Source organism: Vipera berus (genome assembly GCF_964194415.1).
Source record: "Vipera berus genome assembly, chromosome: 3".
NCBI classification, from domain to species: Eukaryota; Metazoa; Chordata; class Lepidosauria; order Squamata; family Viperidae; genus Vipera; species Vipera berus.
Window position 1 is genome coordinate 137,826,825 of NC_138204.1, and position 16,278 is coordinate 137,843,102.

Below are 16,278 nucleotides of genomic sequence, written 5' to 3' on the forward strand. Positions count from 1 at the left end.
GATAGCAGAACAATCTGTGTCTCTACTTTTAATTTAGAAATGTATTTATAACTCTTCCCAGAAATCTGGTGTTCCCAAATGTCAGTATCTTCCAACTGTAAAGGTTACATGTACAAGATATAACTTTTATCAGTCTGAAGAAGGAAGGGATTTGGGGAGCTATAGTTCAACCAACCTGGGAAACACTATATTGTACATTATAAAGACATAACCTATGGCCTATAGCTTTTTTTTCTTTGCCCCACAAAAGTCTCCAGTAGTTGGTGTCAATTAGTAGGTGTTTTTAAATTTATTAGAGAAGATTTTAAGGAGATTTGAAAGAAATGAACTGAGTGCTTTAAATATTGCAGTGGCTTAATGCTTCCAAATTCTTCCTGTTATCCGAAAGACTGAAAATACTGGCTCTGGTAATTCCATATTAGTATTGGCCAAAATCAAGAAAGAAGCAGAAATGGTAGGGGCAGGCAGGGGAGGGAGGGAGGGAGGGAGGGAGGGAGGGAGGGAGGGAGGGAGGGAGGAAGGAAGGAAGGAAGGAAGGAAGGAAGGAAGGAAGGAAGGAAGGAAGGAAGGAAGGAAGGAAGGAAGGAAGGGAATATCTTCCTCTAAAATTGGAAGAGAAGTGATCTTTAGTACAGAGGTCCCCAATCTTTTTGGCACCAGGAAGGGGAGTTTTCAAGATGATTCAAGTGCATTACATTTATTGTAAATTTTCTAAATAAACAAACAGATAAATAAATAATGCACTTTATTTCTATTATTGTCTTAGATTAGACCAGCGACTTTCTGTTTCTAAGAAAGTGGGAAGGAAAAAAGACAAAGAACCAGCACACTGAGGAAGTGCTAAAACAACCAAGAGAAAGAGAGAGAGCTGGAGAGCTTGGAGAGCTGCATGAAGAAAGGAGGAACACACACACACACACAAACACACAAACACACACACACCAAATTAAACCTTGCAAAGCAGGCAGGATGTTTCCAAAACATGGGACACCTGGAGCATCAAAATAAAAGCAAAAAACTCAAGCTGAAGTGCAACAGAGCCCAGCAGTCTTAAAAAAAGGTGCAGATGAGAGAGAATCTCTTGGAGATGCAGTGCTTAAGGTGAAAGGTAACTTCTCCCTGCCCCTATTTGCACTCTGAGAAAGACACCCTCACACACTTGGGGGGGGTCCCCCTCCACAGAGACTTTGGGTGAGCCCTTGGTTGCAAACTGGGCAGGCGTACATTTGTCTTGCAAACTTGTAGAGTTGCACGAAGGGAACATGACCCCAGCTAGGGTGCCATGAAGGGGAGAGGAGGAAAGTGAGGAAGAAGAGAAGGAAGAAGAAGCAAGAGGAAGAGGGAGCAGGACCGGGGAGGGGAGGAGGAGGCAGAAGGAGAGATAGCAGAAGAAGCAGGAGGAGGGAGAGGAGGAAGGACGCAAAGCTCAGATGTTGCAAACCAGTTGCAAGTGCAGCTGTTGGAGGACCTTGCAGTGAGCAAGATGGCTTCTGCCCTGCCACTCTCCTGCCCAGACCCCCGCAGACTGGCCACATTCCTGGAGGTGGAAGACGTGCTTTCAGCGCACCTCCAGCTGCATGGCCCACTTCCTAAGTGCCCGCGGACTGGGGGTTGGGGACCCCTACTTTAATATATAGATACATCGGAATAACTGTAACTAATAGAAGGAGGAACAGAGTTATATGGCATCCACAAAAACTATACTGAGGTCTGATTTTATATTAACCCACGTTATTCTGGGCAGTTTCTATGTCTTGGAGTGTATGTTTTTGCACACACAAACATGCATACATACATATTCTGAAATTGTTTCTGTGTTCTTCATTAATATAGGTTAACGTTTTAGAGTTTTATTGTTGTTTTAAAATTTGGAAACAATTTTGCAATCTAACCCCCACATTCTGGTTGTTGTGGGGGTTAAATGATAAACAGAATAAATGCAGTCTTCAGAGGCCCTCCAGGTTTTAGGTTCTACTGGTGGGCGAATTATGGGATGGGGAGCAGATGGAGAACTGTCTATGCTGTTTTAAACTTGGAGGGCCTCTGTATCAGAAATGCCAATCAAAATGTAATAAATGTTCTGGAACTGATCTGAATGTTCATCATCAGACATCTATTAAAAGAGCTTTTGTTTTTAGCCTAGTAACGATTATAATTAAATTGATTCATGGAAGGGGGAAGGTTGTTTCACTTTGTCTCTTACTAATTAGATTTGACTAATTTGAATCTCAGTATTTGTCAGGAATGTTCTCTAAGCATAGCTAAGGCCTTTCCATTTACAGAAACACTGCCACCCCAGCACTGTTTCTGAGGGCATGTGATCACATCCTCCATCTCTACTGGCAACAAAGTCAATTTCTGTCTCCACTTCACTCTATTGAATTGCTGCCAAAATACTTTCTCTCCTCTCAAGAGCAGGGCCGGTGCTACCATTTCACATAAGTAATCTTTGTTTAGTGACTGCCTCACTTAGTGACTATTCCCAGTTGCAATGGTGATGAGAAAGTAAACTTGCAACCAATCCTCACATTTACGATCTTTACAGGTCTGGAAAGCAAATGAAAGCTAAAGTAGGATCATAAGCAGAGTTGTGGTTTCATTTAGGAACCACTTTGCTTGAACACCAAGTTTTCCAGGGCAAATACAGAGTCTGCATGGAAACACCCTTTCCCTCCAACTTGAAACATACTACACAGTTTTGACTAAAGGGCACACAAAGCCAGAGTACATGAAAACATAATTTATTTATAAATTTGAATTTATTTAATAAAAATACAAAAATATAAATATACATATTTATATTTGTATATATATATATATTTAGATAGATAGAAAAATATGAATCAACACAGACATTTTTAACTCAATAGATATGGCAGTAATATTCATTCTTATTTTTTTAAGGAATAATCAGTATATGTTATAGGATAGGGGACGGTATAAGGTATAGTAGCAAGGAAAGTGAAGCAAAGTGTTATTTTTTGAAGGGGACGGTATAAGGTATAGTAGCAAGGAAAGTGAAGCAAAGTGTTATTTTTTGAAGGAAAAAAAAAAAACGTGTGTTCCCAAAGTCCTTCTGAAAGGCACAAAAAGCCTTTTAAAGATATTTTACCCCTTCCCAAATAATATTGAATATCCTCTTTCTAACTTCCTAGACAAAAAAAGATGAGATACTACTTCTGTCTTAAAAAACAGTCATTTTCATTCACACTGACTTATTAAGCAAACTTTTACTAAAACATACACCTATGTATTGTGGGTTTTTTTTCCAAGTAGGAGAATATAGGCCACTTTAATCTAATTACAGAGGCATCAATCTCATCAGTAAGGACCCAGTCACAAAATACTATTTTCAGGCCATGATCCAAGAGTCTCCAACATCAATGAAGTGCTCCTTCCATGTAGGACATCTCTCCCTACCTGGCCTTTATAGATACAAGGAATATTCCATATGAGTATCCTCGGGTTGTTTGCACAAGGCCACTGCCCAACCTCTCCACTAAAAAGAAGAAGAGAGGGGAGGGGAGGGGGAAGGGGGATGGGAGAAGAGAGGAGAGGAGAGGAGAGGAGAGGAGAGGAGAGGAGAGGAGAGGAGAGGAGATGAGAGGAGAGGAGATCCCTGCTCATGCACAGGAATGCTGGAGCTGCATCAGAAATCTTGAAGGAGACAGTTAGTCTTGGTCACTCTCATCCCCACCATACATATCTGCTAATTTTTTAAATCGTGGCCCCCAGTCACTCAGATAGTCGTAGTCTTGATTCCCACCATCTGCAGTAAGTGATTCCAAAGAACTAAGTGAATTTGCTATAGAATCATTCCCTTCATAGGCGTATGTTGCTAAAGAGTCATAAGGAGGTGCAGTTGGATCCAAGTCATTTTCCTTGAGTCTTCGATGGATAAAATCTTGAATATCAATGTTTTCCCACAAAGATGCTGTCCTCCTTATCTGGAAAATAGTTTCTGGCATCACATCTCTTCTCATTTTGCTTTCCTCTCTGGCTTCAGGGTTCCTCAGCGTGCCAATATCAAAGGCTTGGGTATCTTCCTCCCCACCTCCTTCATCGTTATAGGTGACAATATTGTCTCGGATGTCATCTTTTGAAATGATCAAGGGCTCTTTTTTCCTCTGGTGCTTCATTGCAGCAAACAGCACAACCAGTACTGGAAGACAACAGTAACAATAGAGATGGGTGAGGAGAACTGAATAGGAAACACCTGGATTAGGAACAATGTTGGCAAAGCTAAGAACCTTTAAGACTCATTAACCACAACAGGCAAGATAAAGATAAATATTAGACTCTTAAATGAAAGAAGTTAAGGACAAAAACTCATTGAAAAGAGCGTCTTTATCACCACAGAATGAACTACAGGAATTATTCTTTACATCTTGCTTGGGGAAATATTGACCAACATATGAATGGGCTTGTTTAAATAATTAATCTAGCCAGGATGCATTTACAGTATATTTCATCCCAGTGCAGAGGAGGGTCTCATGATTTATCCATAGGATCAAGAACTTTAATCTTTAACCCATATTCCCACTTATATGGAGAAATTATAGATCTTTTGGGCTCTGGAGGCATATTTGAAATTCTGGGGAAAAGTCAGAAGTACCATCATAAGACGCCTGTCCTGGGATGAGTAGGGGAATTCAGAAAATGGGATAAGGCCAAGCCAGGAAATTAAATTAATTAAAAGAAAAGCAATACAAGCATTTTAAAGTAGGGGTCCCAACCTTTGGGCTGCAGCTCACTACCAGTCCATGGCCTATTCACAACTGGGCTGCATGGGTGACTGGCTGCTGTGCACGCACAGCCCCACTCATGCAAATGTCGCAGATGCTCGGGGCTCCACTCCCGTGAACATTACAGCCACTTGCAGTCCCACTTCCACGAGCATCATGGGCATCACTTGTGAGAGCACTTGGGGCCTCACTCACACAAGCATCATGGTTGCTCTTGGCCTCATTCACACTTATGCAAGCAATGGGTGCTTGTGCACATGCACGCATGCCTGCCTGCACTTCCCACAAAACCACCCCCTCTTTCCCCCCTCCCCCAAGGGCTGCAAACCTGGAAAGGTTGGGGAACTCTGTTTTGAGGTATAGATAACCTTTAAAAAAGGCTATTTTCTAAACTACACCTATAAATAGATAAATTGACTTATTCCCCTTGTCTTTAAAATAGATGTCATGCTCTGACCTTAATCAGGTGAATTACGCTTCTCCAGTCCATATTCCCTTCTTTTTAAAAGAAATACATAGAATGACATGATTATTTCTCCAAATTTCTCTGCATATGGTTCTGTTAGTTGAAGTTTTATGTATATTCAGTTGATAAAAACAGACCTGTTATCTGAATAATAAGGGCCATCTCTATTGAAATCTCAGCTTTAAAATAAAATTATGAGAACAATCCATAAAAATGGACTCAGTATATTCTTTTTTTTCCCATTCAACATGTTGTCAAATGTTATATGCTGTCTATACTTTCCCTTGTATAAAAATATTTGTTTTATTTGGGTTTAAGCTCTCTTGCAACTTGTTTTCAATTTTCCCCAAATATCAATATATCAACGTTGGCCTAGATATGCTTTTTATCAATTCTGTTGTTAATAAAAATTCCTAAAGTAGTTTTCCCCCATTTTTCCATTCACTCCAGTCATTCATGCTCCTTGTCTGGATCTTCTTAATGCCCTTCTTTTCCCCACTCTTCCGAGCAATTCCCCTTTTCCAATAGGGCAAAAGGAGCATCCTGGAGACACTAGTGGTCATCCATGAGTATGGTCACACATTTGTGTATTTAGACAATAGCCCTAGGTCCCACATTCTTGAAAACCTCTTTCTATATTTTGTAGCCATGGATATCAAATGCCCAAGGAAAGATTTCATTGTAATGAGAATCATTTAAAATGTTGCAGAAATAAGTTGACTAATAAATGCAGGTGGCTTATTGGTTTGGTCTATTCTGTTCAGAACGTTTGAATACAGCACTGATTTCGGGGAGGGGGGGAGAGCCTCACAATGCTTGTTGGCATAATAACAAGCTTCTTTTTTTTGGCCTTATCTACAGTCAGCTTCCTCTAGTATTCTTCGTCATTGTTATAAGGAGAAATAACATCAAGTGTCATACTTAAAGACTGGCACTTTATTTAAAGAACGGGTTTTAACATCTTGAATTGAAAAAAACACCACAAAAAACAAACAAACATGCTATCTCATTACTATTTGGATGCTTTGCACCAGAGAGAAAGATGAGTGGCTCTTCCTGCAGCATCAACCAAGGCCCCCTCCCTTTCTAGAGCTGCCTCGCAAGAAGGCACGGCAACCAGGAAAATTCAGAACCATCAGGAATCTGACTGCCTGCACAGAGCACCAGCTCATTTCCACACTGAAGTAGTACCTATCTATCTACTTGCACAGAACATACTTTCAAACTGTTAGGTGGACTGAAGCTGACATGAATGACAGGATCCCACCTTGCCAGGCAACGCCTAGGTTCGAACTACTGAAGCTGAAACCATCTCCAGCATCATTAAGCCACTGAGCCACTATGTGCCTAATGTCTTTCTATCCAACACAGAACACCATCAACATTATCACAACACAATTCAAACTCTTTTGATTCTATTCTCCCTCTGGTAATTTATTTATTTTTAACTTTTCCCATTAAATTTTTTTTTTACAGAAAATGAACTTTAAATTTCAATAAACTAGAAGAATCAAAGACATGGAAAATTATATTTAAAACCTCTGAGTGTGAGAATCACTTTTGGTGTTATCTGGGATTTTAATAAACCAAATTCTCAGATTCCATAGTGAATTGTGTTAATTGAATTCATGGAGGTCAAAATGATTAGAGAGTAAAACTCAGGTGTATTCCATTCTCTACTTACAGTCCTCAAAGGTGAACTTTGAGGTGCAATAATTCAATGTGACAAATATAGTGAATTCTTATACCAGCTGACCAGATGGGAATTTGAACTTTAAGAATTGTACAGTATATGACACATGATTATTTTAAGGACTAAATGGACGTCTGTTTTGCAATAAGGATAATGGTGAGGTTATGATTTTAGTAATACAAATATCTACCATTGTCCCAGATAAACAACTGATTTTGGTACATTTACCACTAAGCAAAACTATCCTTATGAGATGAATGGAGATCCTGATATAGGTTGCCTTAAACCCCTGAGAAATGGTAGGTGATAAATATAAATATATAAATTTTAAAAAATACCAACTTTAAAAATTACCAACTTTAATCTCTAGTGATTACCAATTTATTGCTATCAACAGCAGTTCCCATCTACTGGAGACCATAGAACTTGCAGTACTAAATAGTCAAAGTTGTTTATGCATTAAGTATCTGACATAATCTCTCTCTTTTTTTTGAAACTACAGAGATTTGAAATGAGATATGAGATATCAATCAAAAATAAGATGTACTACATTACTGTTGAATATAAACATCATGCCATCATCAGTATCAGAACTCTTTAGAAATATTCCATTTTAAGACCAACCTTTAAGTAAGACCAACCTGCTTGCAATAACTAACCCAACAAGCTAAATGCAGCCCATTGGTAATGTTTTGTAGTCCACCAGCATCTCAGGCAATCTTTAGATTGTGCTGCATCCTTGGCTTTATGAGATTAAGAGTTCTCCAGCACCTAAATGCTGGAGAATTTACCATTTGCAAAAGCCTGGATTAAGGAGATAACAAGTTCTTCTGAAAATGTGGTCTCCTTTAACAATTTCCAGGTACAAAGAAGGAAAGAGGAAATGATCCACTTACTCAGCAGAATAATAATGCAGAGCAGAATAGCAATGAGTGCTCCTGTGCTAAGGCCTGCTGGTAGAAGCAAAGCTTCAGCATTACAAGACTGCATGTTTCCCCTGCTGTCACAGGCACACACTCGGATGCTCAGTGTGCCCGTACTACTCTGGATGGGATAGTCATTGTCAAATATTATTATTGGCAGGAGATAGGCGCTCATTTTACTGCGGCTATATCCATTCCGTCTGGTTACAACGCCTGCTGTATTATCTGCACCAGAAGAATCAAAGACATGGAAAATTATATTTAACACATTTTCAGCAAAGGAATCAAAATGCAACATAGAGAACCAATAATTAAAGCCTACCTTTGTTGTCCACAATTGAAAAGTTTGGATGGACTGTGTATTCTGGCACCAGTTCAAAAAAAAATTTGTGTCCACGTGGTGGTTCATCTTTATCCACGGCACTAACAGTTTGTATCAGCTGCAAAGAAATAATTATATGTTGTCAGGAATATAAATGCTACATCTTTTACTTTGTAGCATAATCTGTTCAGATAAATACCTGAAGTGGTTTAAAAAAAAACTATGGTTTTACTGAGTTTAACAGATCTACGTGCAAAGGAGTTCTAGCACAATTTCCCATCACAGTGAGGGAGTTATCCATCTGTTGCTGAAACATAACAGTTTTCAACCAAAGTGCCCAATAACCTCTGTGGGTTGCTGAAAACTAATCAGATTTTTTTAAAAAAAATAATAATTATAATAATAACAAATACCCAATTTTACCATTACCAAAGTTCCAAAATGTGTAATCACAGGAAAGTTTTGGTATAGCATAAGCCATATTCACAGTTCAGGTAGGGCAACAAAGAAACCTAACATTAAGCTAGCATTCTATATGTGAACTATAGCACAGTGCTCTCGGAATATTTTGAAGCATCCAGGAAGTGTATGATAGATAAGTTTCTTTCTTCTTTTTAAAAGCCATTATTTTTTTTTACCTTTTCTTAATTATTGTACTTTTCATATATACTGTAATAATCAAGCTTATCTGAGTGGGCGGTATGCAGGTGACTCAAACATCTATAATGTAAAAATCATAAAACAACAAAGCCAAACTCTAGGGGAAAAATATTAATAATAGGAGCTGTAAACCATCGGCAACACATAAACCAAATTTAAAACTAGCAGCAGGCGGGGGGGGGGGAGTACAAGACCTAAGAATATCCAACCAAGAGTATTAAAGGATTGGGAGGGGGAAAAAGAATAATTAGTGCTTGGAAGGCTCAAATATTAGACAATCAACTCAGTTCTAGTTAACAGTTTAGTGCTTCCTACTTTTAAAAAAAATAATCAACCCCATGCTTAAACACATTAAAATAAATCACATGGACTGTGTGCTGAACTATGAAAAAGATTCTTTATGGAACATACTGTAGCTACATACTGTAGTTCATACAGAATACTAAATTAATCAGAGGTCCATCCAAACTAAAATCCTACTGGTGATAATGATGGATTGAAGAAACACTCAGAAGGAAGATATCTTGTCTGTACTGTATCTCAGATTAATGGCTCTAAGTCAGCCCATTGCTTTGTCCAAGCACTCAATGAGAGCATCAGCTGTCTCACTTGTTCCAGAAGAAAAAGGGCTTTTGAGCCTCCTTTTCCACACCACCCCTACTGGCAGAATGGGAAGGCAACTATTTCTGGAGGACAGAATCAGGTGACATTACCCTCTATTAATCCCCCACTCCCTGTTAAAATGACACCAGGACTTGATTTTATTTTATTTTTTTGTTCTAAAGTACACTTTTCCATTTTATGTTGCCTCAAGTGCATTTCACATGACACATGTCAGCAGTTCATTGACTACTCTGTAGAGAAAATAATATTGCTTCAACTGACTCAGTGCTTTACCATGCTTTCTCTTTCCTTGTAAATCTGCCTTTACCAATCCTGTAATAACATAATGATTGCAACGCTTGCCTTGTAAATAGATTTTTTTCTGATTATGAAGCTGGCAGATTTTTTTTAAAATTACTAATTTTACTCTTTCCTTTTTTTAAAAAAAAGAGGGATCCCCCTCCCCACCCCTGCCACCAGCTCCTTGGTAACTGGTGTGCCAACTATGCAGGTACTTAAAGACAGAAAGCTCAAAGAAAGAAAATTAATATTAAAAATAAATTATATCAGGTTTTGAACCGACAGCCTACTATTCAGAAGGTAAGGGCTTTAGCCACTGTGAAAGCATAGCAGTCATTATAATAGTAATTCTAAACAGCATGAGAAAAATATAATGGAATAAAAAAGTACTTTTACATGCACATTTTAATGCTTTATGTTTGTGTGTGTGTGTACACAAACATATATACATATAATATTAAAGTTAACTGTGCATGTGTATTTGATGTGTGTGTGTGTGTACATGAGCACAAGCACAACAACATACACACATATATATGTTCAGGAATACATCCAGAGGAAGGAAATTTGTTGGGAATTACTTTCCTGGAAGGAAAATATATAAGAGCTCAGCAACAAGGAATTGTCCAATGGAAGGACAATTGGCAGCTGCTGACAAAATATTTCTCTACAGGATTTCTTAGGTTGTTTTAGTTAGTTTAAATGATAAAATGTGGATATGGTGTTCTTTGGCATAAAAATATCACTTGTGATTTTTTTTTACATAATCTTCTAAAAATAGTGCTTTCAAGGAAAGACCACAGGCAGTATAAAGTATGAGTGATAAAAAAAGAAGAGCCTCTTAAGTCCAGCATACCTAAATATTATTTCGGGTCCTTAAGCTTAGAAACTGATCTTTGCAATATTTAATTTTTCTTTTTCTTTCTTTCTTTTTTTTGCCTTGCAAGTCCTTACCTTCTTACCTTAGCCTCCTACTGCAATAATATATATGGCTCAGGTATACTGTCTGCACAATCTGCACATCACTTTGTGTTTTGTAGTAGGCATTCTCCTAGAAATACACAGAAAATGGCTGACTCCCAGTTGCAGCTAGTAAGTTACAGTGTGCTGAAGAATTCTCATTGTTCTGTTTAGCAAGCTCTGAAGTCTCCAGTCACTTTGAGTGTCTTATGTGACAATTATAGCCACTCCACATGTGCTGCCCCACCATCAAACACACTTCAAGTCTCAAGTCCTTGAGATGAAACAAAATGCTTAGCTGGAGTTGGAGATGGCACTGTGAAAATGATACACAGCTGAAGATTTCTACTGGCAGACAAATCAAGTCCATTTTGCCTTTCACTGAAAAGGCACCAACACTGAACCACAAAGAGTAAGCATGGAAAAGTGGCAAGGAATGCTCTGCAAGTGAAATGAACAATGAAAATTGTAGGTTGACTAAGTTTCTCTCCACCTCAGCACCCAATCATCCAAATGATCCAGTTCAGAATGACTAAAAATTCAGGATGGGAACAAAGTTGGTTTTGAAAAACTAAGTGACTAGAAGCAGGGAATAACCCTAAACCTAATCCCACCTCAGATTGTGATAATCAATAATCTGCACATTAATAAGGTTGAATTCTGGCACAATGTTTTGAATATATTTTATTTAAAAAAAATATATCTGTAAGAACACCTGCATCTGGTTTTGCCTGCTGCTTCCCTAAAATACTTAGGTTTCAACATAAATCTACTGGAAACTGTTTTCAATGCAATTTCTCTGATTATTTATTTGTTTGTAAGCTTCGTAAACTATGCTACCCCAAAGTCTATGGGCAGTATACAAAATGGTATACAAAGTACCATACAAAAAAGCAGCAATATAGAAACTATCAACCTAATAAAACCATAAACCATAAACATAACAATGCAATATTTGAAGCAGATCTTACTCAAGCTGTTTAAATCTCCAGAAGTCTTTGCCTTTCTACAAAAGGCCAAAAAGGGGTGAAGACCACTCTTTAACTAAGCTCTTTTTAACAAAAGGACCATTACTGAGAACGCCAATCTCTGTCTCCCTTCATATTGTATCTCCTTGACAATAGGAAGGCTTTCAACATATACTCTCTTCAAACCAATGTTAGACAGGTAGAAATGCATGTGGGCATGACTATATGTACCTTTTCATGCCTTTTCTTTAGAAGCAGAAGGTGGTTTTGCGTTTTCTTCTCCCAATAACAACCCTATGAGATGTCTTCAGCTAAGAAAGTGTGACTAGCCAGAGTCATCCAGGAAGCTCATGTGGCTGAGGGGTTAACTTGAACCTGGGTTGTCCTGCTATCAGCCCAACATCTTAATTCTATACAATTTTGGTTCGTATTGGTTTTACAGTGCTTGATGGTGCTTTGTTTTCACTCTGTAAAATTATGACATATTCTTAATAATATTTTTTTCCAAATGTAAGATGGTTCCTTTCTTTCTTTCTTTTTTTGTTAATACACTCATGTGTTACTTTTGGACATGGCTTTTTTTATTCATTTTTTTTCTCAGAAATAACCTATTCTTCTGTACCTTTTGAACAGAGATAGAGGCCAGCAGTCTCCATTCAGTGCCTTTATTTGTCTTGTAGTACAGTCTATTTTGGCAGCTCATGAAACTCTATTCCTATAAAAACTTGCAATAGTTTTTTCATTCACTTTTTTCCCTTTGCTGTTTGTGACATAAATCTCATATTAGGGATGCTGGTCCAAACTGGCACTCTCCAAATACGTGGAACTCCAAATTCAATTTTTCACAGACAACATATGACAAGGCTGATTGCAGTAGTAGTATAAAATATCTTGAACATACCAGGTTGGAGAAATTTTTAAAACCCAAACATATAAAGAAGAAAAAAAAGGAAATAACCACCTATGCCCCCGCTCTGAAAAAATATAGAGTTTAGAAGGAAAGGTTATTGTAGAATACAAATTATAAATAAAATAATTATCCAGTAATTATACTAACAATTTGAGTATTCTGTCACACTTTAATAAAGAGACCAGCCAGCAAACACAAATGTATAAGGATAAAAACAGGCCAAATACCCAGTGAACAAGGAAATAAGGTCAGTGGTATTTCTGAATATTATTTCAGGTACTCTTATTTCCTCTTTTAAAAAGTGTTTGCCATTCTTTCTAATAAGAACAATATTTTGGGCAAAGATACAATCCTTTATTGATTTATTGATTATGTGCCATTAGGTTGATGCTATCATAGCAATCATATAGATAGATGTTCTTCAAGATAATATACATTACAGATTTCTCAAGAGAGCTAGGTCTTATCGCAATGTGTCCATAATATATTTTGAGATACTCATTTGTCTTTGAGTGTCTTGAGAACTCTTGATTGATTTGTTCAATGATCTTTTTTGTTGTTGTTTTTGGCTGTAGATGGTATTCTCAGGAACCTTTTCCAACATAAAATCTGCCTCTTGCACCTCTCCCTTGCATTCTCATCCACTTTCACTGACCTCCACTGGACCTCTTGTGCAACCTCTTGCATACGCTCACTGACCTGCACTGTGTCTGTTGTGTAGGCTCTTCGACTTTCTTCTCTCATTTACTCCTTGCACCCTCCCCAACCCATGCTGCCCATCTCGTATACCCCTTGCTCTCCACACCATGCCTCTCACACACATTTCATTTTAAAGCATGAAGAGCTTTAGTTTCTAGTTTGCAACAAGATTGGTTCTTCTAGTTTACTCTCAGCTATACAAGAAATATCCCAAGATCTAACAAATTGTCATGGAAACCTCTTTTCTAAAACATTATAGCCCATCTAAATAATAAAGACTAGACCAGACTAGACCAGACCAGACCAGACCAGACCAGAATAGAATAGAATAGAATAGAATAGAATAGAATAGAATAGAATAGAATAGAATAGAATAGAATAGAATAGAATAGAATAGAATAGAATAGAATAGAATAGAATAGAATAGAATAGAATAGAATAGAATAGAATAGAATAGGTTTATTGGCCAAGTGTGATTGGATACCTAAGGAATTTGTCTCCGGTGCATAAGCTCACAGTGTATAATTTAAACAGCAAGTAATAAGTCATAGGTCATATATGACAATAGATGGGCAACTATGGAGGGAGGGTGGGGAATCAAAGTGGGTAAAAAAGCAATATGAATATCCTGGCAGTAATACATAATAGTAGTATTATGTCATTACATGCATGTTGTTCTTTTAGAACCATTGTTGTTTGTTGTAGAAGCCACTGTGCGGTAGTATACCTCCTTATTCAGACTTTTCTCACTTGCTTGGAAAATTTCATTGCTAGCTTTTTCTAACCACAAGGACTAGAAAAAGTGATATATCATCAGTCAAAATTATTGGTTTCTGAATAACAGTCATTATTAGGTAGTAACAATATTTTACCTTTTCAATCTTTATATAATTTACCATATAAATGCGCTGTTCCTTTCTGCTTATAGTCACACTATTTTTATGTGTAGGTCTTCTGATGGAGGAAAATTCCCATTCATCCTCCCACTTAATAGAGTTATGGAAGGACTATGAATAAAGATGTGGCAGTAAGCACTCCAAATGTTGAATATACTATAAAGTACTTTCATTGTTCACAAAAGAACCTTGTTGTGAAAGATTATTTTTGCTTTAAATTGGTGTTTTTACTCTTCAGAATTGCTGTTACTCCTTTAATTCTACCTATGTTGACATCTTGCAGGGGCAATAAGCCAGATAGGAATCTAAAAACTGTCCACAGTTTTAATTCCTCTGTCAAGATAAAGCTTTACAACCTTTCCTGAAGCACCGTATAAAAAAAGTTCTCCCCTACAAATATTAAATCAACTATTTACCAATTTGTAGATGCTCACAAAAGCAAGATAAGCAAGTGAATTAGGGAGACTAGTAATAAGAACACTTACAGTTCCAGAGAATGTAAGAAGGAATTGTCCTAGAAGTTGAATTTTATCTATTTTTCTTAGGAAAATTAGGTCCATGTTATCCCATGCCAATTCTTTCAGGTCTTGTTGAAATGACCTTGAAATTTTTTTACTGATAGCTTTTTAAAGATGTTTTATTCTTGCCTTTATAATTTTTAGAAATAATTCAAAATGGTGAACATATCCAACATGCCTTCCTCCTCCTATTTTCTTTAGAACAAACCTGTGAGGTGAGCTAGGTTGAGAAAGAGTGACTCGCTCAAGGTCACCAGGCCAACCTTCATGCCTAAAGCAGGGTTAGAACTCACAGTCTCCTGGTTTTTTTTTTTAATGGATGCCTTAACAATTGGATCAGACTGGCTGTTCTATTAAACATGACAATATATAAAATTCACATCAAAGGAAACTGATTTTATAAATACCATGCTTTCATACCATTGCCTAGTAAATATTTTTTTATGGACTATCTTCACGGAAGAACATTCCTCACTTGAGTCACTTTGTTGTTGTTTTTTTAAAAAAAACCAAAATGAAATAAAAAGTAAAAATAATAGAAAGTGCATAGCAAGTTATAAGCCTATAGGCTTCACTGATATTTAAAGTCGAGACCGTTACTACAAATCAAAGGATATAAATAATACACCTGTGAATGGAATCTGGATATTTTATAAACAAAACTCTTCCAAATAATGGGAAATATATTTTGAAAGAAAGGAAGCAATGCATTTAATTGAAAAGATCTAAAAGTTTAGATTTGAAATGGAGTGAAAGTTTCTGAACTCTTTTGCATGAGAGGATGCATTGGAAGAGGGGACATTGTACTCCCAAATATGCTGCTTCTATTGTGTCATTGTTCTCAACAAAAGTAATATCAGCAAGGCAGTGTAATACAAAATAACAAAATGTAATAGGAATACTATATTTACAAAATGTGTTTCTACATTAAGTTAGAAAAGGACTTTGTGTAATTGTCTTTACATGAGTCAGTACATGAGTCAGTTACATCATCCATACACTCCAGTTTCTGTATTAAGTTTCCTTTGTGGTAAATGTTGTCTTTACCTTAAATGAGAACAAGGAAAGCTTTACATTCCAGTGTTTTGAATACTAGTAGAAAATGAAAGATTTCTTTCATAGGTGTCTGTTATAAGCCACAATAACATTAAAATGCTGATTTGTGCCTCATGACATCACAGTACAAAAATGTGATTGTGTGTCCTGCACAGTTGCATTATGTTGTCTGACAGAAATAAATAAATCACACCCTTTTTGTTGGTGTTTTTTCCCCTTTTTTCTAAAAATGCATAGGGCCCACCATTCTCCTTTTTCCTTCAGTAATGATTTCTGTATTTTTCTAAAAATAATAGTAAACCTTGAGTAACATCAGAAAATAAAAAGTTTGCTAGTCCTCAGTGCTCCCATTCTATTCTCCTTAAGTTGAGTTACATTGTGCTGGCTGTAAATGGAGCCAAGCTCTAAATAGTATCTGAACTATAACTAAGGGGAAGCTTTAAAGTCACTTCAGTCAGCCGGAACTCAAGAGAGCTAAGAACCTGGAGAGTTAAATCAAGTCATAGCATATGGAGAAAGACATTGAAAATGCAGTTGAGGAATGCAAAGGCCTGTTTAT

The 16,278-nt window shown here is 37.1% G+C and overlaps 1 protein-coding gene across 1 annotated transcript in view; it reads right to left on the reverse strand.

Moving 5' to 3' along the window:
* Nucleotides 1-3,671: 3,671 nt before the first annotated feature.
* Nucleotides 3,672-16,278, reverse strand: part of CDH9 (cadherin 9) — a gene marked incomplete at both ends in the record, with an annotated part of 110,328 nt that continues 97,721 nt past the window's right edge. The window contains 3 exons of the mRNA XM_081324642.1: nt 3,672-4,162; nt 7,801-8,052; nt 8,150-8,267. Of these exons, the coding sequence (XP_081180768.1) occupies nt 3,672-4,162; nt 7,801-8,052; nt 8,150-8,267 (861 nt within the window). The remainder of the gene's footprint in view (nt 4,163-7,800; nt 8,053-8,149; nt 8,268-16,278) is intronic.